At 39.2% G+C, this 21,300-nt stretch overlaps 1 protein-coding gene across 14 annotated transcripts in view; it reads right to left on the reverse strand.

The window, feature by feature from the left end:
• FMR1 (fragile X messenger ribonucleoprotein 1) overlaps positions 1 to 19,690 on the reverse strand; it is a 38,042-nt gene extending 18,352 nt beyond the window's left edge. For 3 of the 14 annotated variants that reach the window (XM_081808164.1, XM_081808158.1, XM_081808157.1), the window contains exons 1-7: positions 19,403 to 19,683; positions 9,669 to 9,721; positions 6,071 to 6,164; positions 3,242 to 3,313; positions 2,815 to 2,963; positions 1,617 to 1,710; positions 1,413 to 1,529 (exon numbers count right to left, since the gene is read on the reverse strand). In XM_081808164.1, the coding sequence (XP_081664290.1) occupies positions 1,413 to 1,529; positions 1,617 to 1,710; positions 2,815 to 2,963; positions 3,242 to 3,313; positions 6,071 to 6,164; positions 9,669 to 9,721; positions 19,403 to 19,453 (630 nt within the window). In that variant the 5' untranslated portion in view covers positions 19,454 to 19,683. Of the gene's footprint in view, positions 1 to 1,412; positions 1,530 to 1,616; positions 1,711 to 2,814; positions 2,964 to 3,241; positions 3,314 to 6,070; positions 6,165 to 9,668; positions 9,722 to 19,402 lie in introns of all 14 variants that reach the window. The other 11 variants (XM_081808159.1, XM_081808155.1, XM_081808152.1 and 8 more) reach the window with 9 other exon arrangements.
• Positions 19,691 to 21,300: the final 1,610 nt, after the last annotated feature.

The raw sequence follows: 21,300 nt of genomic DNA on the forward strand, positions 1-21,300 counted from the left end.
TCTCTTTAAACAGCATTATCAAAATTTAATGTTTAGTTCTAGCATGCCATTAATGAAAACCAAACATATTAGTGGCTCATGTTGAAAAATGGAAATTTCTTATCTGAATATGTGGGTATCTTTAATATTAGTAGTGAGGAAAGATAGGCATGCAAACTAGTATTCAACATACCTGCTAACTGGAATGAGTGTAACTACTGTAAACAATTTAAAAAAGTCTAGTATCCATTTTGTAGATCAGAGTAACAAAATGTATCAAATATTCCTAGGACTTTTCAAGAAGTCTTGTTTTTTGAATCCTGGTTCATTCACCTGGTCTATTCTTTTCACTGATAATTCACTGATAAATGGTAAGTCAAAGGTATAACAGATCATTTAAGAAGAATTAGATGTTTAAGAAGAGGCATGAGTATTTTTTCCATACTACTCACAATGAAAATAAGGAGGCTGTTCTGGCCTAAAAGTTATGAGAGAATTGCCAAAGAAACCACAAATGTGTGAACATAGGGACATCAAGAAAGAATGAGAGTAAAAACCAATTAAACAGACCTCCATGGCCATAAGGAAAACAAACTAGCAAAAGGAGATATGAGTGTTTCCTCTCCTGCTAAGAGTTCAGCAATCACACATCAAGTGGGAAGGTGGCAAGTTTCACAGGGTTTTACGAGACTATAAGCCTTGACTACCTTCTCTCTTAATATGCAATTTGGAACTCTTTTTTTTTTTTTCTTTATTATTTCAACTGCATAGTGTTTTCCCTCTAATGAAATGAATAATGACAAGGAACTCTGGAATCTGACAGTAATACACTTGAGTTGGGACATTAAAATCCATTTAGTTTCTATGGTTATGGATGGAAGTACTAGATAGTTATCAATGAAAATAAATGTATGGTGATGGAAATTATTGGAAGATTAATAAAAGTAGATAAAATGCACCTGAAGAGACGAAATAGTAAGTTAGGGAAATAGCCTCTGGCAGGAATCTGAAGACAGGAGTTTTAAAGAGTGACAACCAATTAGAATGAAGTTCTATACCCTTTTAAACAGAGATAAACATACACAATGAAAGGAATATGATTAGATATTTAAATACTCTCTAGTACTTAAATGATAACATGTTATATGGAAGAAGCATTGCCTCATTTTATTAATAGCTTTGATGAACTTCTAGAAAAAGTGAGTTGACCAGAAGTTCCTTAATATATATCAACTGCTGCTTAATTCTGAAACCTTAGGCATGAAAAACTTTAGTACGATTAGGCTTTGTATAATTTAATTTTTCAAAATATAAAATATAAGGAATTGTTAAGAAACGGTAAATAAAGGACAACCTGCCCATATTCAAGTTTGTAACTCCACAGTTATCATTTCTAGAAAGCCTTATAAGCAGCACTAGGGAAAGCCACATACCTCTAGCTGCTTACTGGCTTCTTCATTTCTCAGTATCAGAGACAGCTTAGTGCGCAGACTCCGAAAGTGCATGTCAATTAGCATGTGCGCTCGTTTCGAGGTGACTTCATTGATAGACTAAAGGATATTTAAATTAACACCATTATTATCAAAGCAAATACTCCAAATGAAGTACACCAAAATAGACAAGTCAAAAACACTCACCAAAATGACAAGCTGATAATTCTCTGGATCATAAGTTACAGAAAAGGCACCAACTGCCTTTTTAAAGTCCTTATGTGCCGATTCTTTGGCACACCTAGAAATAAAAAGAATATCCACTGTGAAGTTAAGATGAATGATTGCCAACTACTGGCATAAGTATATGCAGAGACTTGCACTTAGTAGAATTGTGAATTCATACTGGTTTAGTTCCTTTGCTGTACATCCCTGAAAATACTTTTAGCCCACTCAAGTATTTGAGATTACAGAGAAAGGTTCCTTTGCTGTCCACCTCTGTAATACTCAGCCCAATCAAACATCTGAGATTAGAGAGAAAGGAAAAAACTAGTTATGCTCTTAAGGGATTGCTTGTGGTCCTAGATTACTAAAGGAGACATTATTTAGGAGAGTCACTCTCCTCTGAAGCTTCCTTATTTCAGTTACATATGATTAGTAATTTTCTTAACAACTGTTGAAAACTTTTGGGGATATCTACATGGAACCCAATTTTGTTCTGCTGCTTCTTTTCTATAGAAAAACTGACCAATTTAAGGGAGAGAAGGAAATGTATATGAATCAGAAAGCACAAAAACTTACACACATATGCAATCTCTTCAGTCAAAAAGCAGAATTTCTATGTACTTTGAATTGCAAGTTAATGTTTATCTAAAGTGTGACACATCCAAATCAAACTCATTATACCCCCTTGGTGAAACCTTTAAAAAGGAATCTCTTATCTAAAAGTCTTTAAGCATTACTCCAGACCAAGGATTAGAAGATTGAGACAACCTTTGGAAGCTTCTTTAAATCTACTCATTACATATTTATCTGAAAATATTAACTTAAAGGAAAAAGACATGGAGAAATCTTCATTGTCTAGAATTTGATTTGTGACTTATGACAGAAGATCTATACTAATCGATTTTAAAATTTCAAAATTCTATGAACAAAGTTTATTTTAGAAAACAAATGTGCACTAGCTATGTATCTAGCTAATGAAGTTTAGACAAGTGCAGTGCCTAATTATTTAACTGGAAAAGCTAAATTAGACATTTTTTCACTACTTTTGCAAAAAGTAGTACCATTTTTGCCAAAGTTCATTGAATTTAAAAACTGGTATCTATTATTTTAAAATTTATATTCTTTTAAATTAATTGCATATCACCTGTAAGTTCTCAGCATTTCTTGCATACTAACTTACATTTGTCGTAAGTCTTCTGGCACGTCCAGTTTGATTTTATGGAAAGTATCTTTCGTGGCAGGTTTGTTGGGATTAACCGATCGTAGACGTTCAATTGTGACAATTTCATTGTATGTAGCATCACATGCTGCATATTCTATCACATAAAACTGAGAGAAATAGATAAAAGTCATTCCTGGTCATAGTTTTTAAAGTAAGAACAATAAACTATACCTATACAGTTATTTTTAAGTTCTCTAGAGGGAAGAAAAAACTCTATTTGATTAACTAAAACATACAAAACATACTGAACATGTAGAGAAAACATTGTAATAAAATAACTCAAAAGTTAGATATTACTTTAAAATAGAAATCCACACTGAAATGTAATACCTGGGTTTAGAAAAGGCAAACAGTACAAAAAAGTTTTAAATATGCAGTTTCCTACCTCACCCTTTATCATCCTCACTTTAGCTAACCACCAACAGCAAGGCTCTTTTTCATTTGCTCTGGAATAAACCTACACAAAAATTACAACATAGATTATTTCATAATTAACATCATTCAGAAATCTATAGATTATCAGACATTGAAGAAAATTCTTAAAATGAGCCATGTGTCTTTCAAACCCATATGTTGTATGCCTTAAAGCAGACTGCAACTCTAGAGCTAGATATACACACATAATCAGAAACCACTTGATTACCTGGGAGAGCCCTGTACAAAGCACCTTCCTATTTTCTTTGTTTCAGATCAGTAATAATCAGTCCTCTGTATATGAATGCTCAAGAAAAGCAGATTGCTCATAAACCTGGGCATACTTGCCTTGGATACTTTGTCAACTACAAAAATAGATCTAAAAATGTATAAACTTGTTTTTGTTTTACTCTAATAAGTAAATAACTGATTGGAAGTTACTGACCCTGGCCTATTGCTTGGTCACTAAATGGGTGAGGCCTCTGACCACTCAAGTCCACTAAGGCTACCACCCTGGCATTCATGCTTCCTGGTGCCTAAATGAACAGCTCCTTGGTCACTCTCTGGTCTCCCATCTCCTTTCTCTCTCCACTAAAATGGACAACTCCATGCTGGCAATCCTCTGGATGGATACCACCTTCCTGCTCTCATATACTGGATCAGTTATTCTAACCGATCTCTCTGGTGACCACGTCAAAGTTCACTTACGATGTGCAGCATGGAACCTTTTGTAAAGACACTAGCAAATCAAGGTTAATGGGAAAAGAGCAGAGTATACATGGAGAGATAGAGAGAAATACTCAGAAGCAGAAAGCAGGGAGGACAAGGGGCATAGGGAGGAGAGGAGAGAGAGCTCAGAGCCTAAGGCTGATAAGTAGTAACTCAAGGCTCCAATTCTTGTCTCCCTTTTACAACTGAAGTTAAAAGTCATACAACACAGTGACTAAATACAGCTTAACCTACCTTTCTTTTTTTTTTTTAAATTTATTTATTTATTTATTTATTTGAGAGAGAGAGAGAGAGAGAGAGCACAAGAGGGGGGAGCGGGAGAGGGAGAAGCAGACTCCCCGCTGAGCAGGGAGCCCGATGCGGGACTCGATCCCGGGACTCCAGGATCATGACCCGAGCCGAAGGCAGTCGCTTAACCAACTGAGCCACCCAGGCGCCCTTAACCTACCTTTCTCTCTTGCCCTCATCACTTCTCAATTTTGCTCTAGCCAGAGAAATAACCTCAGTTAATCGTTATGTAATACAGTGAGGCCATCCTAGCAACAACACCTCATTGGTCCCCCACCCGTCATGTGACTAAGTTAGGGGAAAAGTTCCCTTACTCCATCACTATTATGAGCATTCCTGATACAGACAGACCAAAAGACCCAGTGTCTCGTGTCCCTTTCACAACCTAAGTTTGGTTATACAATACAGTAACTAATACAACTTAATTTAACCTACCTTTTCCTCTTGCCACCATCAAGCCCTTTCAACTCTGTTCTAGCTAGAGCAATAACCTCAGTTATGTACCACTGTGAGGCAGTACAGCGAGGCCACTCTAGCAACAGCATCTCATTCGTTGCCACCTGTCATGTGACTCAGTTGAAACTGTCCTGCCTTCAGGAAGCTTGTAGTCTCCTGGGGTAGTGGACAACTAAAGGTCCTCAAGTACAGACAATGTTTGTGTTTCCTACTAGGATCCCTCACAACACCAAGCCCAGTCCCTTTTACCTAGTAGGTACTGAGTACATTTTTGGTAATTACACAGTCCTTTATTCCACTCCACTTTAGAAAGAGAAAAGAACACAGGCCTGGACATCCGGAGACCTTCCCTGAGTATTCTCTAGAATAGTACTCCTGCCCCTGTATCACCTTCCATCCTCTTACTTTTTTTTTCCCATATGCCATAATATTAGCTACCCTGACTAGAATGTGTTTCACTGCACCATCTGTACCCTAGCACAGGAAGTAAGAATTCAAGAACCTAGCACACTTTACCTTATCTGTATATAAATGTCTACTTAGCTGCTTCCTTCATATCACAAATATTCATGAAGTTGCAACTATTAACAAGACATTGTGGAGAAAGAAGAGAAGCAACTCAAAATGGTGTGAAAGGGAAGGAAGGAGAGGAAACTACACAGACCAATTACAACATAAAGTGGACTCCAAGTGCTTTAAGTCCCAAAACAGTTTTCAGTGGCTAGAGAAATTATAAACACAGTTTTTGTTAATGTGTTCTATCTCTATAGCACATTTTGGTCAAAGACATCAATGGCACATAAGCAGGTGGTTCACAGCATGGCCAGTGAAAAGATGTTTTCCTTATATGTGTTTATGTTAAAACTCATAGATGGGTTTTTAATAATATACCACAAGCATTTACTGCTACTTAAAGAAATTCTAGAATGCTGCTCTATTACAAGGCATGATTTCTTCTCCTTTGTAAGACTGATTTTCCTAATCTATTTTGCTTAAAATGGAGACAAAGTTGTAAGCTAACAATACATTATTCAAATAAAGATTCAGAGATTGAAGGAAAGGGCAAAAGGAATTTCCTAGCAGGCAAAGGAAATTAGCAGTGACTTTCAACGATGCGCCCTCAGTGCTCCTCAGGCAGCCACATTTAAGCATCATGTAGTATTTTAGATCATTATTAAGATGGCTCAATCAAAAGCACATGTCCATCACAGCTGTAATTTTCAAGGTAGTCTAAGCAGTGTTCAAGACAAGAGGTACAAAAGGCACAGGCAAATTAAATGCTCCCACTTCTTCAGGGTTTAGTAACTTGAGGGCAGGGGCAACTTACCTCAACTTCATCACTTTCATTTATATCTTTATTATAACCTACAGGTGGTGGGAATCTCACATCATGGAATGGAATCTGCCTCTCTGGCTGCCAGCTGCAAATGAGCAAACATATAATTAACATGCTTTCCGGTTTGATGGAAACAATGACCACACTGCCATCAACTCTTGGTTAAGTGTGACCTTCTGTTTTTCTAGTTTAAAGAAGCAAATGCTTTTAAAACAGTGTTTTGCTGAGTGGGGCATAATGGCAATGTTGAAACATTTCAACAAAGTCTGCATGCAGCATAGCAGCCTTGTAGTTCTATTTGGAATATTCCTCTAAACACAATAGATCAACATTACAATTTTCCAAACAAGTCTTTCTTTCAGTAATTTCAGCCTCTAAGCAAGGCCACAACAGCAATTTCCTCTGATGCTTAAATTAAATGTTAGTATCAGTAAGTGTTAGTAACATCATCACCATACTGCTACTTGCAAAGGAATTTTAACCACATTCTAAGGACCACAGAAACTGGTCCTAAATGCCCTCTAATTCCCAAGCAAAATGGGGCAGCCAGCACATCAGGAATTCACAACTCACTTTTCCCCCTTTAAATTTAAGATCCCACGAGGTGGTCAATTCTTGCCATGGATAGCTGGCTGCTGATCAGCATGGCCTGGTGGGGTCTGCTAAACCACAGAAACCCGACGGAGACGGCCTACAGGAGTTTGGTAAGTTGCCTATGTTTTTAAATTTAAAATGATATGGAACAATTTTGAAAAACACCAAATTATTCTTTTATATCCAAAATTATATAAAATATTAAAAGACAAACTTTGCAAAAACACTGGAGGATTCAACTGCTGCAGCAGTCATTTCTGGGTTTTTTCCTAAAGAGCTTTCTTTAGTAAAATCCTGAGAAAAGTGCTAATTTTTTTAAAAAAAGATTTTATTTATTTGAGAGAGAGCAAGCATGCGGGGGCGGGGGGGGAGGAGGGATAGACAGAGGGGGAGGGGGAGGGAGAGAATCTCAAGCAGATTCCCTGAGCTGAAACCAAGAGTCGGATGCGTAACCAACTGAACCACCTGGAAGCCCACAATTTTTTTTTTTTCCCAAAGAAGAGCCATATATAAGGTAGCAGGGTAGGTAATTAAGTCAGAATTTGTGGAAATCCAATTAGGCCCATATTAGACTGAACCCTTTCTCTGAATTATACACATTTGAAAACTATGAAGCTTTAGAAAACACTGTCTTTACTTCAGAAAAGCCTTTTTATAGTTACTGAAAATTAATGACTTTTAACATGTTACAAATTCATTGCTAAATGTGATTGGAAAAACATATAATAATACATAATATAATTTTCTGGGTTCCAAAGGAAGAATTATTTTAAGTCTTAAATGTACAGAGATAAAAATTCAAATTCTTTATAAAAAATGTGAAATATGGAAGGTAAAAACATAGCATCTAAAATAAGCTGGTGTTGGGGCGCCTGGGTAGCTCAGTTGGTTAGGCTACTGCCTTCGGCTCAGGTCATGATCCTGGAGTCCCGGGATCGAGTCCCGCATTGGGCTCCCTGCTCGGCAGGGAGTCTGCTTCTCCCTCTGATCCTCCCCCTCTCATGCTCTCTGTCTCCCATTCTCTCTCTCAGATAAATAAATAAAAAAAAAAACTTTAAAAAAAAAAAATTAAAAAAAAATAAAATAAGCTGGTGTTATAGTAATAGGAATTGCTTTATGACTGAAAGGAAAGAAAGGGTAAATGCAGTCTGAAGTTCTATAAAACATTAGTTTTTTAACAGAAAAACAAAAAGGAAACACCCAAGGAAGGGCAGAGACTACTTTGGTAGAGACCTATCATACACTAGTGATGTGCTCAAACCCAGTGTTGAATCTTAAACATACTCCATGAACACAAGGAAAACAGTTCATTTGTTTCAAATTCCCAGGATGACATCTTGAAGAGAAACTTTTATGTAGCTATAGAACAGAAGAGAATTAGGAGGTCCGAATGTAGAATAATTTTACGTTTATAGTAAAAACCTGATTGAAAACAAAAGAGAACTGATCTGTAAGTCACTGTATTAACCAGACACATTCTTAAATGCATGGAGGAAATGAGTGTTTGCTTAACACTTTAAATTAAAGACTACAGGAGAAATTGAAAGAGTGGCAAATAAAGATAACTCTTCCTTTATGGGAAACAGTGTTTATCTAGTGATGGGAGCAAGCAGATAAAATTACCAAAAAAAAAAAAAAAATTACTCTCAAGTCATCAAAGATTCTTCTGTTAAAAGTGTGATGTTGCTGTCTAGTGTATAACCACGCAAACCCATGGATACTCAAACCGGCAGAGGCAAATTCTGGAACTTTTGGCTCTATGCATTCAGAAAATGTTATTCTATTATTCATACTTGTATTCTGGACTGAGATTAGTCTAAGAGCTGAGAATAGGGTTGGATATTCTAAATCCTTTTATCTCTGTCCCCTAAATGTGTTGCAGGCATCCAAGAGTACTACTACTTTGTCCTCTGGGTAGCTAAAAGAATCTGCTAACAGTCAAATTACATTATGTTTTGGTCAGATACTATATTTTAACAAATTTACTAACATTAACTCACATACCATATAATCCATCCACTTGTGTATGTACAATTCAATGGTTTTAAGTATATTAACAGATGGGTGCAACCATTACCAGTCAATTTTAGAACACTTTCATCACCTCAAAAGGAAATCCCATGCCCTTAGTTATGACTCCTCATCCCCCTCCTCCCGCCCCCGCCTTAGCAACTACTAAGCTATTTCTTTTCTCTATAGATTTGCAACCTGCTTTTGGGATACTATCAATTCTCTTGGTACACAAAATCCAAAATGTAATTGTTGACCATTCTTCAGAGTTCAGTAAAATCCTAAAGTCATGACATCGACACTCTGGCTAAGGAGTTTATATGTACTTTAGAATCTTGAATGGCTACTCTGAAAACAGCCTTTATTAATAAGTATTCAAAAACTTTAGTCAAGAGATTTGTCTCTCCTGATAAAATGCTACATCTATACCACTGATGTCTTCATATAGCTAACGTTCCTAGGCCTATAAGTATTTCTATTTACTCTTCTAGCAGAAAAGACGGGTTACCACTATTACTGATTATAAATACATGAAACATATAAAATAAGCTAGTAAGTAAATATGATTATTCCTGATAAAATGTACCAGACAACTAAAACCATCAATTTTAGATTTAATGTTATAAAACCCACATTTTTACCAATACCCACGAATCCATTCATTTTCATCTTGTAACAATTACAAACATTTCTATCCGAACTCTCAGTTACTAATACAGAAGAATTTGGTTTCTTTCTTTATATTCAAGGGGACTAGGATGTAGGGATCAAGGTTAAACGAAAGGATCTCTAGGGTCATTAGCAGGAATAGTCATTCCATTGGTTTTAATATTGAGTTGTTCAGAAACTTCCTGGTCAGTAACATGAAGATCCATTCCTGAAAAACACTCAAACTGGACTTCAATTTTTTTAAACGAGGAGTAAAAAGAATAATTATATAAAATAGTATAGAACCCGAACATTAAAATTATATCAAGACACTTACTTGTTTTCAAATGCAACTGTTATTGAATCTTCATGAACATCCTTTACAAATGCCTGTAGGAAAAACACCAAGTTAAATTAACTTCTAAGCTTAAAGATCATGTTTTTATTTAAATTTTATAGAGATACCATTTTCTGTTTAAGAAAAAAATGGAGCTTCAAATGAAAGTCTGTCAGTTTGTGAGGATGACTCATTCATGGATCACATCTATATCTGGCCACCTACTATGTGCAAGGCCCTAGGGATACGGATTAGTTAAAACAAAACATGAAAAAAAAATGCTCCAGAGTTCAGTCCAGTGAAAGAGCTAAGTAATTGTAAATTACAATGCAGGTGTTGAGTACAAAACTGGAGGTGCACTTTAGGCTAGAATTACTGAAAACGAAGAAATTTGTTCCATGCGCCACATGCCAGCCAGTATAGATCTGTTGTAACTTCTTCTCCTTAATAAAATTTTAGGAGAATACTACAGTAAATGACTAAATATAATCTCAAATCTAGTATATACAAGCACACTAAATTTTCCTTAACAACAATACGCTGCTAATACCACTAAAATGTCCAATTACCAAAGTTTAATTAAATTCTCAATCTCATAGGCACTTGGAGGAAAAAACAGTAATACAAAGTAGAGGTTTAAATCTTTTAAATCTGATGACGCAATTGCTAGTAATCTGCAGAAAGACATAACAAAAGTAATAGCTAACTAATTATCAAGAATTCTTTAATCAGCATGCCATCCATAATTCTATGAAATGACATAACTAAAGTAATAGCTAACTAACTATCAAGAATTCTTTAAGCAGCATGCTGTCCGTAATTCTATAAAATTAAGTTTTTAATAGGTGCAGGAAAGGAGGTTTTGTTTTTGTTTTGACAATCAGAGGAGTAGGATAAGACATAAAGAAACCCAAGGGGCTTTATATTGTAATTCATTTTAAAAATGGCCTGAGAGATTTAAGCTTCTTACTCAAATCTGTTCTGTACACGTTTCTCTCCTTCCTTGGTTTCTCCCTGCCTGTGAGATTACGGCCAAGATCCTTTTCTGGCTGTAAAAGGCCCTTCAAGACCTGGCCCCACCCCTCCCCTCTCCAAGCTTCATCTTTCACATCCCTGGAGGCTGTGATCCAGCAGTGCTAAACTACTTGGGCCTCTCTCCCTAAATGCTGTTCCTTCTTTCCCATTGTCCTTCCCCTCTTTTCATCTAGCTACCTCCTATTAAGTCTTTTAGGTTTCAGTTCAGATGGCACCACCTATGGGAAAACTCAGACTAGGTTAAATTCCGTCCTCTGCATTCTCATAGCACATTCTGTGCTTATCCCTACTATAAACTTACCCCACTGTATTATTACTGCTCATTTCCCCACTAACAGTACGTTTCCTAAGGTCTTATTTTATTTACTGTTGGACTTCGGAGTGCTTACTAAGAACTCAATGAGTAGTTATTAAATGGATCATTGCCTAAGGGGTTCCTATCCTACCCTTAGAGGAAAGACCCTGTGTGTGTAGGGGGGGTGGTGAGGTGGGGGTGGTATTACATTTATCAGGGAAGACGAAGTGAGGAAGGTGAGTTTCCTTATCAAACTTTGAAGGCTGGGGAAGAATTAGCCACACAAAACGGAGTGGAGGAAAGAGGAGGCCTGCCAGGTCTAAGGGGTAGGGGGGTAAGGAACAAAGGCTCTGACCTGGAGAAACAGCTTAGGGTATGGTAGAAATAAATCCTTTGTGAACAAAGAAGCCAACACAATTCAAAGGGGAAAAAGAATAGTGTTTTTAACAAGTGGTGCCGGGACAACTGCATATCCGCGTGCAAAAGAATAAATTTTTGACCCTTATCTCAGACCCTATACAAAAATCAACTGAAAATGCATGAGACCAAAATGTAAGAGCTAAAACTATAAACAAACAAGTGATCCAATGCAAATGTCTTGGTAAACATCTTGAAAGGCTTGAAGTGAAAGGATTTAAAAAAAACCTCAAGGGGCGCCTGGGTGGCTCAGTCATTAAGAGTCTGCCTTCGGCTCAGGTCATGATCCCAGGGTCCTGGGATGGAGCCCCGCGTGGGGCTCCCTGCTCAGCGGGAAGGCTGCTTCTCCCTCTCCCACTCCCCCTGCTTGTGTTCCCTCTCTTGCTGTGTCTCTCTCTGTCAAATAAATAAATAAAATCTTAAAAAAATAATAAAAAAATAAAACCTTAAACTTCTTCAAATATAAAATTAAAACATATCAAATATTAATTAGCTGCTCTTAAGAAAAATAATTAGGTGAGGCAGGGCCCTGGAAAACATTTATATGGAAACTACGTAAACAGACACACCAATCTTCTGCAATTATGCTTAAAAGAATAAAAGCAAAGCTATGCTAAAAGTTTCCTTATAAGATCAAGGTGGACTATAATGGAATCCAAGTGTTCTGCTATACCCAGCATGGCTAAATTATTATTTCTAAGTTAAGTATGTGTATATATTTCTATAGATGCTGGTTTGGGGGGGAATTCATATTTTCTTCCCATTACTTATCCTTAGCTATATTTAAATCATGAGTACTTTCTACAGCAGCTTTTGAAAAAACTGGTTTAATACCAACCATGATGTTTTAGAATATACTAGATTTCATAAGGGTGCATGCCCTGAGTACTCTAAGGGGTTGTTTGCCTATTACTTCACCAACAGAAAGGCTTGATCTTGAGTTAAAGTTACAGGAACTGGTTACTCTTAATTTTATAAAGTAAGCCCCCAAATTATGAAGAATGGGAATAACAGGATCCCCCACCCCATTTCTCCCTTCTCTTTACCTGATACCAAATTAACAATCTGCTTGTGGGGGAAGGGAGTCCATCAAGGATGAAAATCAAGACTGCTATTAGGAGGTGATCCCTTATTTACCAAGAAGGGCCACTGCTTCTGTTTTCATTCTTGTCTGAAGTTTTATGTTTGTATGTCTTGGCAGTAATTAACATTAGTTCCTTACTGTATATTATGCTGAAAATGTTAAGTCCTTTAGTCAGTTAAGAGAACCTTGTTATAGCTGAGTGAGGCACTGTTCTCACTTAATCAGGCATCTTTCCAACACTATTGCCCTTGTCTAAAACTATTCTGTCTACCATAGCAGCCACTGGCCATATGTGACTATTTATATTTAAATTAATTACAATTAAATAAAATTAAAAATCAGTCTCCCAGTTACACTAGCCACACTTCAAGTGCTCAATTGCCACACATGGCTTAGTGTCTACCGTAGTGAACAGCATGGGTAGAGACCATTTCCAACATTGCAGAAAATGCCATTGGATGGAACTCATTTAAAACATTTACAGGGGCACCTGGGTGGCTCAGTCGGTTAAGTGTCCGACTCTTGGTTTTGGGTCAGATCACGATCTCAGGGTTGTGAGATCTAGCCCCGCCTCGGGCTCTGCACTGGGCATAGAGCCTGCTTAGGACTCTCTCTCTCTCTCCCCCTCCACCCCTCCTCCCTCTCTAAAAAAATAAATAAAAAATAAAACATTTACAAACGTTGGGGACTGCTTTCAAACCCACCTTAAAAGCACTCCAGAAGTCAGTCTCATTATAGTGCTGTATTTTTATTTTTCTCTCTTTGCCACAAAGTTATTGCACAGTTTAATCATACTCATTCGCCACATTTGCCTAGTTCCTAAAATCAAACATTCCCTCAAAGGAGGAAAGTCTGCAACTGTTGTGACTATTAACAAAAGCTTTCAAAGGCTTCCAAGGCAATTCCGGATGTAGAGTGTCAAAAACGGTTTGAATAATCATCACAGCCTACTAGCCCATGGCCTTCAAGTTAATGAGGCTTATCTGTATGTGGATGTTCGCATGACTGTTCCAAAATCAGTCATTTTTAGTCATTGTTTGCATATTAAGTAAATACAGAAGGCAGGTAATACCTTCTCTCCTTGCTGAACACACTGAATAAAAGAAACTATTGGTTGCATCTGGCCTGCACTCACACCAAGGACAAACACCTCTTTTAACTTCTAAGGCCTTTTACTAAACTGTCATTCACTTCCAACAAGGGTCCCATCTTCCTGCTGCTCATCATATTTTCTCCAATAACCATTCTTTTGGCCACCCCTCCCTTACCCCAACACTCTTACCCTGTGCCCTGGATAACCACAGAGCACTATCACCCCACCTGCCACCAACCTGGAAAACTATGTTTTGTTGTGATCCCTACCTATCTACACCGAGCAAAGTTGGTATCTGGGGAGGAGATAGGTTCAGGGGATTCCTGAGAGGTTACCAAAGACGGCACCGTGAATAATAGAAAGCACAAAGGGCGCTGCACCATACTGAATGAGAGCTAGGGATCTTACAGGAGTCAGTAAACTTAAAATTAAGAGTTTTGCTGTGAATGAGACACAGGCTTAAAATTTTGGTTCTACCAGATAAGCTGTGAGACTCACTCTCCAAGTGGTCTCTGTGCCTCAGACTCCTCAAATGCAAGTAACAAATGGATAGAGGGGAACTGGACCTGCCTTCTAAGGGTGTTGTAATGAAATCACACGTCTACTGCCTACTACAATGCCCGCCTGGCACATAGTTGGCACTAAATAAATGAGAGGTAAAACAGAGAGGGGCGTATTTTATAAAAGATGCAGAACCATAAATACTCTTGCAGTTGAGAAAGTTACATCTTAACAAAAGCACACTAAAAAAAGATTTAAAAATTGGGATACAAAAAGAAAAGGCTGTTTCCTCAAAGATACAAAATACTGAAAGGTTACCTAGACTCTGAGAAGAAAAAAAATGTGATGAAAATCTTTGGGGTTTAAGAAAGGTGCTAAAGTGCAGTGCTCAAGACAGATACAGGCTCCTCATGGGGGAATAAACAAGAAATCAAAAAGTCATTATGGGATCCCCAATTTACTGGCAAATAGATCAAAGAAGCAGTCACAAAATCATAGTTACCAAAGTGTGTGATGACTAGAGTTATCCAATTCAAACATTACATTACGAGGGCTGATGAAATGAAGAAGTCCATCCTTATTTGGGTGAACTCTTACTCACCCTCACCCTCAATATCACACCCCTTAGCTTAGTAAACTCACAAATGAGTCACTGGTCACAAGAGTGCTTATTGTATAGACAAAATTTCAATATAAGGCCCTGACCACCACTGAAAACAACTACTGCATTAACACTGAAGACAACACATGTAGTGCAATAATTCTCCTTAGAGAAAATGTAGAACACTGCAAAATGTCCCTCCTAAAGAAAACACATAGGACCGGGGGTAGGGGTATAGAAATCAAACCCAAGCCTTCACATATAAAGTGAGTTACCACTTTGTTACCTTTATATGTGGGCACTAACAACATAAAGGAGTGAAAAATGGAAAGGGAAAAAGCACAATTAACCTCATCAACAACCCTTCCAACCACAGCACAGGTCCAGGAATACTTGACTTGACTTGGGCACTTACCACAAATTCTGAGAAAAATGCATTCTTTTTGATTCATCCTGACCCAAAGATAACACAAAGGTAGAGAGAGAATAGTATGAACTTTCCTGTGTGTATGTAGTCTAACTTTTTAATACTTCAGTTCTTATGTGCTTCCAACCTAACGAAAGCAAATTTCAGAGCAAGGTCAGAGATTTCCAACTTTCTCTTTCCTTAGTGGGCATTCATATGAAGAATTACAGTGTAATAATATCAAGTTGCAAGAATTTATAAAAAGGAAGTTGATACATAAGCTGAGTAGGTCATGACATCTTTGTATCAACAGTAAAAAGTGGTAACATCTCCTTGCAACTGTACTTAAAGAACGCTAAGGAGGTGTTACAGTAACAAAATAAAATCGAAGGTTACAATGAAGTAAAAAAATGGGCAGGAAATGAAATCCAGTTCATTTCTTCAAGCTAACTTTCATCATTTCAGGAAATCAGACTATCTGATCTCAAATCCCAGATCTGAGGACATTTACTAGCTCTGATGCTTAGTAGTAAGCCACTTACCTAATCTCTTTGTACATCTTCATTCTCATCTATAAAATGGGAATAACAACAGTACCTCGGGATTGCAGTAGAGGATTAAGTGAATTATTTACAGATGTAAAAGTGTCTAGAATAGTGCCTGGCACCTAGAAAGCTCTCAGTACCTCTTAACAGTTATCGTGATCACAACTGTAGTCATCTCAGGAAGCACATTCCCACAGGGACAGAAGTCAGAAACCCAATTATTATACCAATGAATTCTGTATTTAATTAATTTGGAGGTTTTCAGAATGTGTGAACATGAAGTTGGAAAATGCACAGTTCAAAAGGGGAAAAATGATGCTTACACAAAGACACTGAACATTAAAAAGTTAGACTCGGGGAAGAAAAAAAAAATGTGGTTGACCTGAATAATTCACTTCCTTGAAGTACATAATAACACCTGTATGCAAAGTTAGATCTACAGACTTCAGAGAAAACATGAATAACGCCTTATGCAAGTTTATTTGTGGTAAACACTGATTTCTAGCAGGCTATGTAGCTAACATGACATGCTAGGCCACCAATGTCTTCCTTAAAAATATTTCTTCCTGATTGTACATTTTGTTATAGGTTGCTGCTAGGTTGCTGCTAGTTCCATAATATTACTCACCATGTTAAAGTCTGTCCTCAGATACCAAACTTAAAAACATAAGATATATTAAATGAAAATCTAAAAATAAGAATACAATTTAGCATATTCACACCATATCACATTAATCAGATATCAGTCACTATGTTTTCAGAATACAAAAAGGTGTTATATCTTATGTTTCTAACACATGATTTATCCATCTTTAGTAATTTTCATACTGGTACCCAAAACCTACGATCAGGATATATTAGTACATTCATATCAGAATGACATACATTCTATACTTAAAATGGAGTTAAATTCATTTTCATTCTCAATATACCAAAACTTAGTCCCCCCAAAAGAAGAAACCCCCAACACCAAAAAAAAAACACAAACCCTCAAAACACTACACTATTTTAGGCAGATGCCCCTAGAAGAACTTATTTCAACATTATGCGTTTAGGAAATGTTTTGTAAAGATTTTGTGAAGTTTATCCAAGTGTCTTAATTTCTTAAATAACATAAGACTCTAAGTTGTACACAAGACTAACTTTTTCTAAGTCAAAGAAATACCTAAGCATAAGAGTAGTGGCTCTGACAACTACTAAATCTAACTTTCAAGTTTTTAAGAATAAACACCAGAGGGAAAAATAGAAATGAGCTGTCCAATCTTAGGTTTAGGTTTCATGGTTCTGTTAATTCTGAATCCTGAGCTTTAGATATTTTGCAGAGAAAGAATCCAAATATGCCCAGCTATACTCTATCCAGTTTATATTGTAAACTTGGACCATGTGCTCAGAAGATGGAGAATCATCCCTTGCAATATGGTGGTTCTGTTAGGCAAATCAAAGTCGAATTCACTAATATTGAAGTCATTTGAGTTGTTCATTTTTTAAAAGGCTTTTCTATCAATTTGATGAACCAGGTTCCCATTTTTTTTCATAAATGTAACATTTCTCCTAGTAGTTCATTTTTTATCAGTCTATTTCCCATATTTTCTTCCCATCTCACTGGACAAGCAACTGAAGTTTACTTTTTGCTTTACTTTATAACTCACAACAATACTGAGTCCTATAAAAACAAACCTTTTCATTATAGAAACGATTTTTCTACCAATACAGACCATTTGAGGTTTTCTTAAAAATAAACTTTAAGTAAATGTAACAGCAATTTCTCCACACATATTTGATCAATTTTCACATTTCTCCTCAAGGAACTAAGGGACAATCCACTCTTTTTATTAATCTTCAAATTAAGCAAAGTCATTTAAAAAAAACCCAACTAAAACGGGGGATTAATAGCAAAAATAGAGGGCATTTCTTATTATATTCCAATCAGTTTGCAAGCAAAATCACCAGAGCAAATCACAGGTTGCTAGAAGAGAACAATAAATCCTTCAAGACCACGATGTCTTGCCCTCTTATAGCAGGCAAACTCCACTGAAAGACATTAAGAGTGGTGTCCAATCTAGGCAAATATCACAGACAAACTAGAATACTGCTCAATCATTAACCCGTGCTTACATTTATTACAGTTAGCACCACAAATCTAGGGAGCAAAACTATCAATCTAGGAATCAGAATGATTCTACACTAACTAGCAGGAATTATTATGGATCACTGAAATAAATGCAACCAAAAATTTGCCTGCAGAGTCAACTGAAACAATTTTATATTGGTGAGACTTAAGAACATAAATGCTGGGTTTTTTTCCTTTTACAGCTACAGGTTTTTTCTTTTGGCTAAAAGTATGAAACAGTTTACATACTTTACACACTTATGAAATATGTTGGTCTCCAAATATCTCCATAGAATTGCTAAAACACACATGAAGCCAATTGTTAATTTTCCCTTTGCCAAATGAGTCTTGTTTGAAACGTTTAAGTTAGGCTATAATTAATTTAAGAATTGTGTTGGACAACAATAGCTAACTTCCACATGTACCTTCTATTGCCCAAATACTGTACTAACGTGGTATATTACTTACAGAAGTTATAGAGGAACATTCAAGAGAAAACGAGAGTTTATAGATTACTATATCTACAGTAAGTACATACCAACAGACGCATGACCGATACATTAAAATCTTTTTAAACCTCCTCTTGAAAATCTAAGACATTAGTTGATCTGCAATGGTGTAACTTAAAAAAGAAAAATCCACCGTAATACTACGCATGTCTGTCTAAAACCTCAATACTGTCCATCGCAACATTACACATTCAGAGAAGATAGTCAAGTACTTGGAGCACAAAACAATTATTTCCACTCACGATTTAAAATTCTCTAGTAATGATGTACTTTCAGTTAATTTCCTTAAGTTTCATGGCATATATTCAGGCCTTCGGAGGGTTAAAAATGTTTTCCTTAAGTAGCAGAGTTGCTATAATGCTTTTAGATGCTGAAGCATCTGTATTCCTGAATTTGGCCCCATTTATAACAAGGGAGGGGAACCGCGAATATTTAAGGTTACGAACTTCTCTAATGCATTGCTCGATTATGTCAGGGTCTTCCTGAAACTTTTGGTCTAAAAATCGCTCCTGAAATTCACAAAGAGAGGCCACTAAAAATCAGTTGCCATTGTGATTCGGAACTGACTACAGCTTCTTACTACTCTTTCTCCACACCCCTTGCCCAGAACAGTGGAGCTCTCCGAAGTCCCAATGCTGGACCGGAAAAGAGAAGCCAAAGGAGATCTCAAACCCTCTTTGCAAGGCAGGAGGCTGCTCGACGGAAGCGCCCCCCGCTACTCAGCAACTACCCACACGTCAGGCCCGGATCCCACTGGGAGAGGATATTTAGGAAAGGGAAATAAGCCGTCGCCGTCACTTCGCGCGGATACCGGCCCTTCCCGCCGGGATCTTGTACCTGCCGCCGGCCCTTGCCCATCCCCAGCTCTCCCTCGGCTCCCGAGAGGACACCTCCTTCTCCTTGCCCGCTCTCATTCCGATAGGCAGCGGGGCCTCTCATAGGAGAGGCAGCGGGGCTCGAGGGGCTTCCTACAGGCCCCAAGTCCGGTCCTTCTCTCCCAAACAATATCCCAACGAGCGCACCCTGGTCCCCGGGCGCGGCGCTTGGGAAGAGGGCCCCAGGCCTGCCTCCCGTGGAGGCCGAGAAGAAAAGGGAGGGAAAGAAGGGCGAAGATGGGGCCTGCCCTGGAGCCAAGTACCTTGTAGAAAGCGCCATTGGAGCCCCGCACTTCCACCACCAGCTCCTCCATCTTCTCGAAAGCCCAGCTCGCGCCGGGAGCCCGCCCCCGAGAGGTGGGCTGCGGGCGCAAGAGGCCCAGCCGCCGCCTCCGCCGCCGCCGCCGCCGCCGCGCTCCCGCACGCCCCCCGGCAGCGGCGCCGCCGTCACCGCCGCCACCCGCGCTCGCCGTCGGCTCACCGCCCGCTCGGAGGCGGCCCCTCACCGGAAGTGAAACCGAAACGGAGCCGAGCGCCTGACTGAGGCCGAACGCTCCGGCCGCTCCGCGTGTAAACAGTGAAACCGCATCACGTGACCGACACCGCCCCTCCCCCCGCGGGCTTGGCCCCTCGGCCCCGCCCTCTTTCTCCCCGCGGGCCCAGGAGCGCGCGCATGCGCGCTACTGGGAAACCGGCTGGGGGCCGGGCCCAACGTAAGGCGCGCGGGCTTGGCGTGCGCGGGCTCGGTGGAGGGCGGGAAGGCGGGAAGGGCGGTGACAGGTCGCACCGCTGGCCGAGGTCGCCCCGCTTCGCATCGCCTGGCGAGGGCCAGAGCGCCTATTCCTGTAGAAGGTCAAGTACAGGCGTGGGAAAGGTCCTTCAAGTGTATTCACTTATCCGAGTCTGGGCTGGCTTGGGTTGGAGGGTTTGTTTTTTTTTTTAAGTGGGGCAGAGTCTGAGCTGGAGGTGGAGTAGGGGACAAGACTAAAGGTGAAGAATTAGATTGAAGACGACTTTGAACTAGTAACAGTGGCAACCACGGTGACCCAGGCTTGTGTGACCCTTAGAGGCAGAAGGTGAGAGTAACGCCGCCCCCTCCCCAAGAGATTTTGGGCTGTCCTATGGATACATCCTGTGTCCTCTGAGGGGCAGTGGATTGTGTCAGGACCTCTGGAAATGTTAGTCCTCCCTCAGACCCAGCACTGACCCATGTACTTCCCTTCCCTCGATTCAGTTTCATACTTGACATTAAAAAAAAAAGTCTTAAACACTTGTTAATTTCTTTACCGTTTATTTCCCTACTATTTTGCCCCTACTGTGTGCCCACCCTGTACCGGAGGGTGGGGTGGGCATGTGTGCAGCAGTCAGGTGACTTATCTGCAGGGGCCAGAGCACCTGTTTTCCTTGCAGCTCTCCCCCTTTACCCTCCACAGTACAACAAACCCCGGCTCTTTCTCATTCCTTTTTTTTTTTTTTTTAAAGATTTTATTTATTTCTTTGACAGAGAGAGACACAGCGAGAGAGGGAACACAAGCAGGGGGAGGGGGAGAGGGAGAAGCAGGCTTCCCGCAGAGCAGGGAGCCCGATGCGGGGCTCGATCCCAGGACCCTGAGATCATGACCTGAGCCGAAGGCAGAGGCTTAACGACTGAGCCACCCAGGCGCCCCCTCTTTCTCATTCCTGTTGCTGCACTGTGCTTGTATCTGCTTTGACCTAGGTTTCTTTTGGAAAGCTTGTATCCAACTGAAAAGTTTATTGAGCCTCTACCGTATGCCAGGCACTGTGCTAAGTGCTAGTGAGAAATTGGTGAAGAATAAAAAGAGAAAGATTGCCAGCATTTAACTTGGAACCTAGAGGCATAGATGGACATAAATGATCAGAAAAGTAAATGTGGAGTTGCAACTGTGATAAGAGTGATGAAGAATTAGGTACACCTATGATAGTGGGACAGGACACAGTCTGGGGTGGATGAGGGGCAGTCAGAGCTGGGAAATGACTCCAGCTGGACTGTGACCAGAGAGAGTTGGTGGAGGTGGGGTGAACTGCCTCAGGCAGGTGTCTCAGAATTAGAGGTGTTGTTGGGCCTCCAGTTCCCTTCCCACCCCACTCCTAGCCAGAACAGCAGTGTTACTGGGGTGGAGCTCCAGTTTTAAAGCAGTGG

The sequence above is a fragment of the Leptonychotes weddellii genome, chromosome X, assembly GCF_054177405.1.
Source record: "Leptonychotes weddellii isolate Sample4059 chromosome X, ASM5417740v2, whole genome shotgun sequence".
Taxonomy (NCBI): Eukaryota; Metazoa; Chordata; class Mammalia; order Carnivora; family Phocidae; genus Leptonychotes; species Leptonychotes weddellii.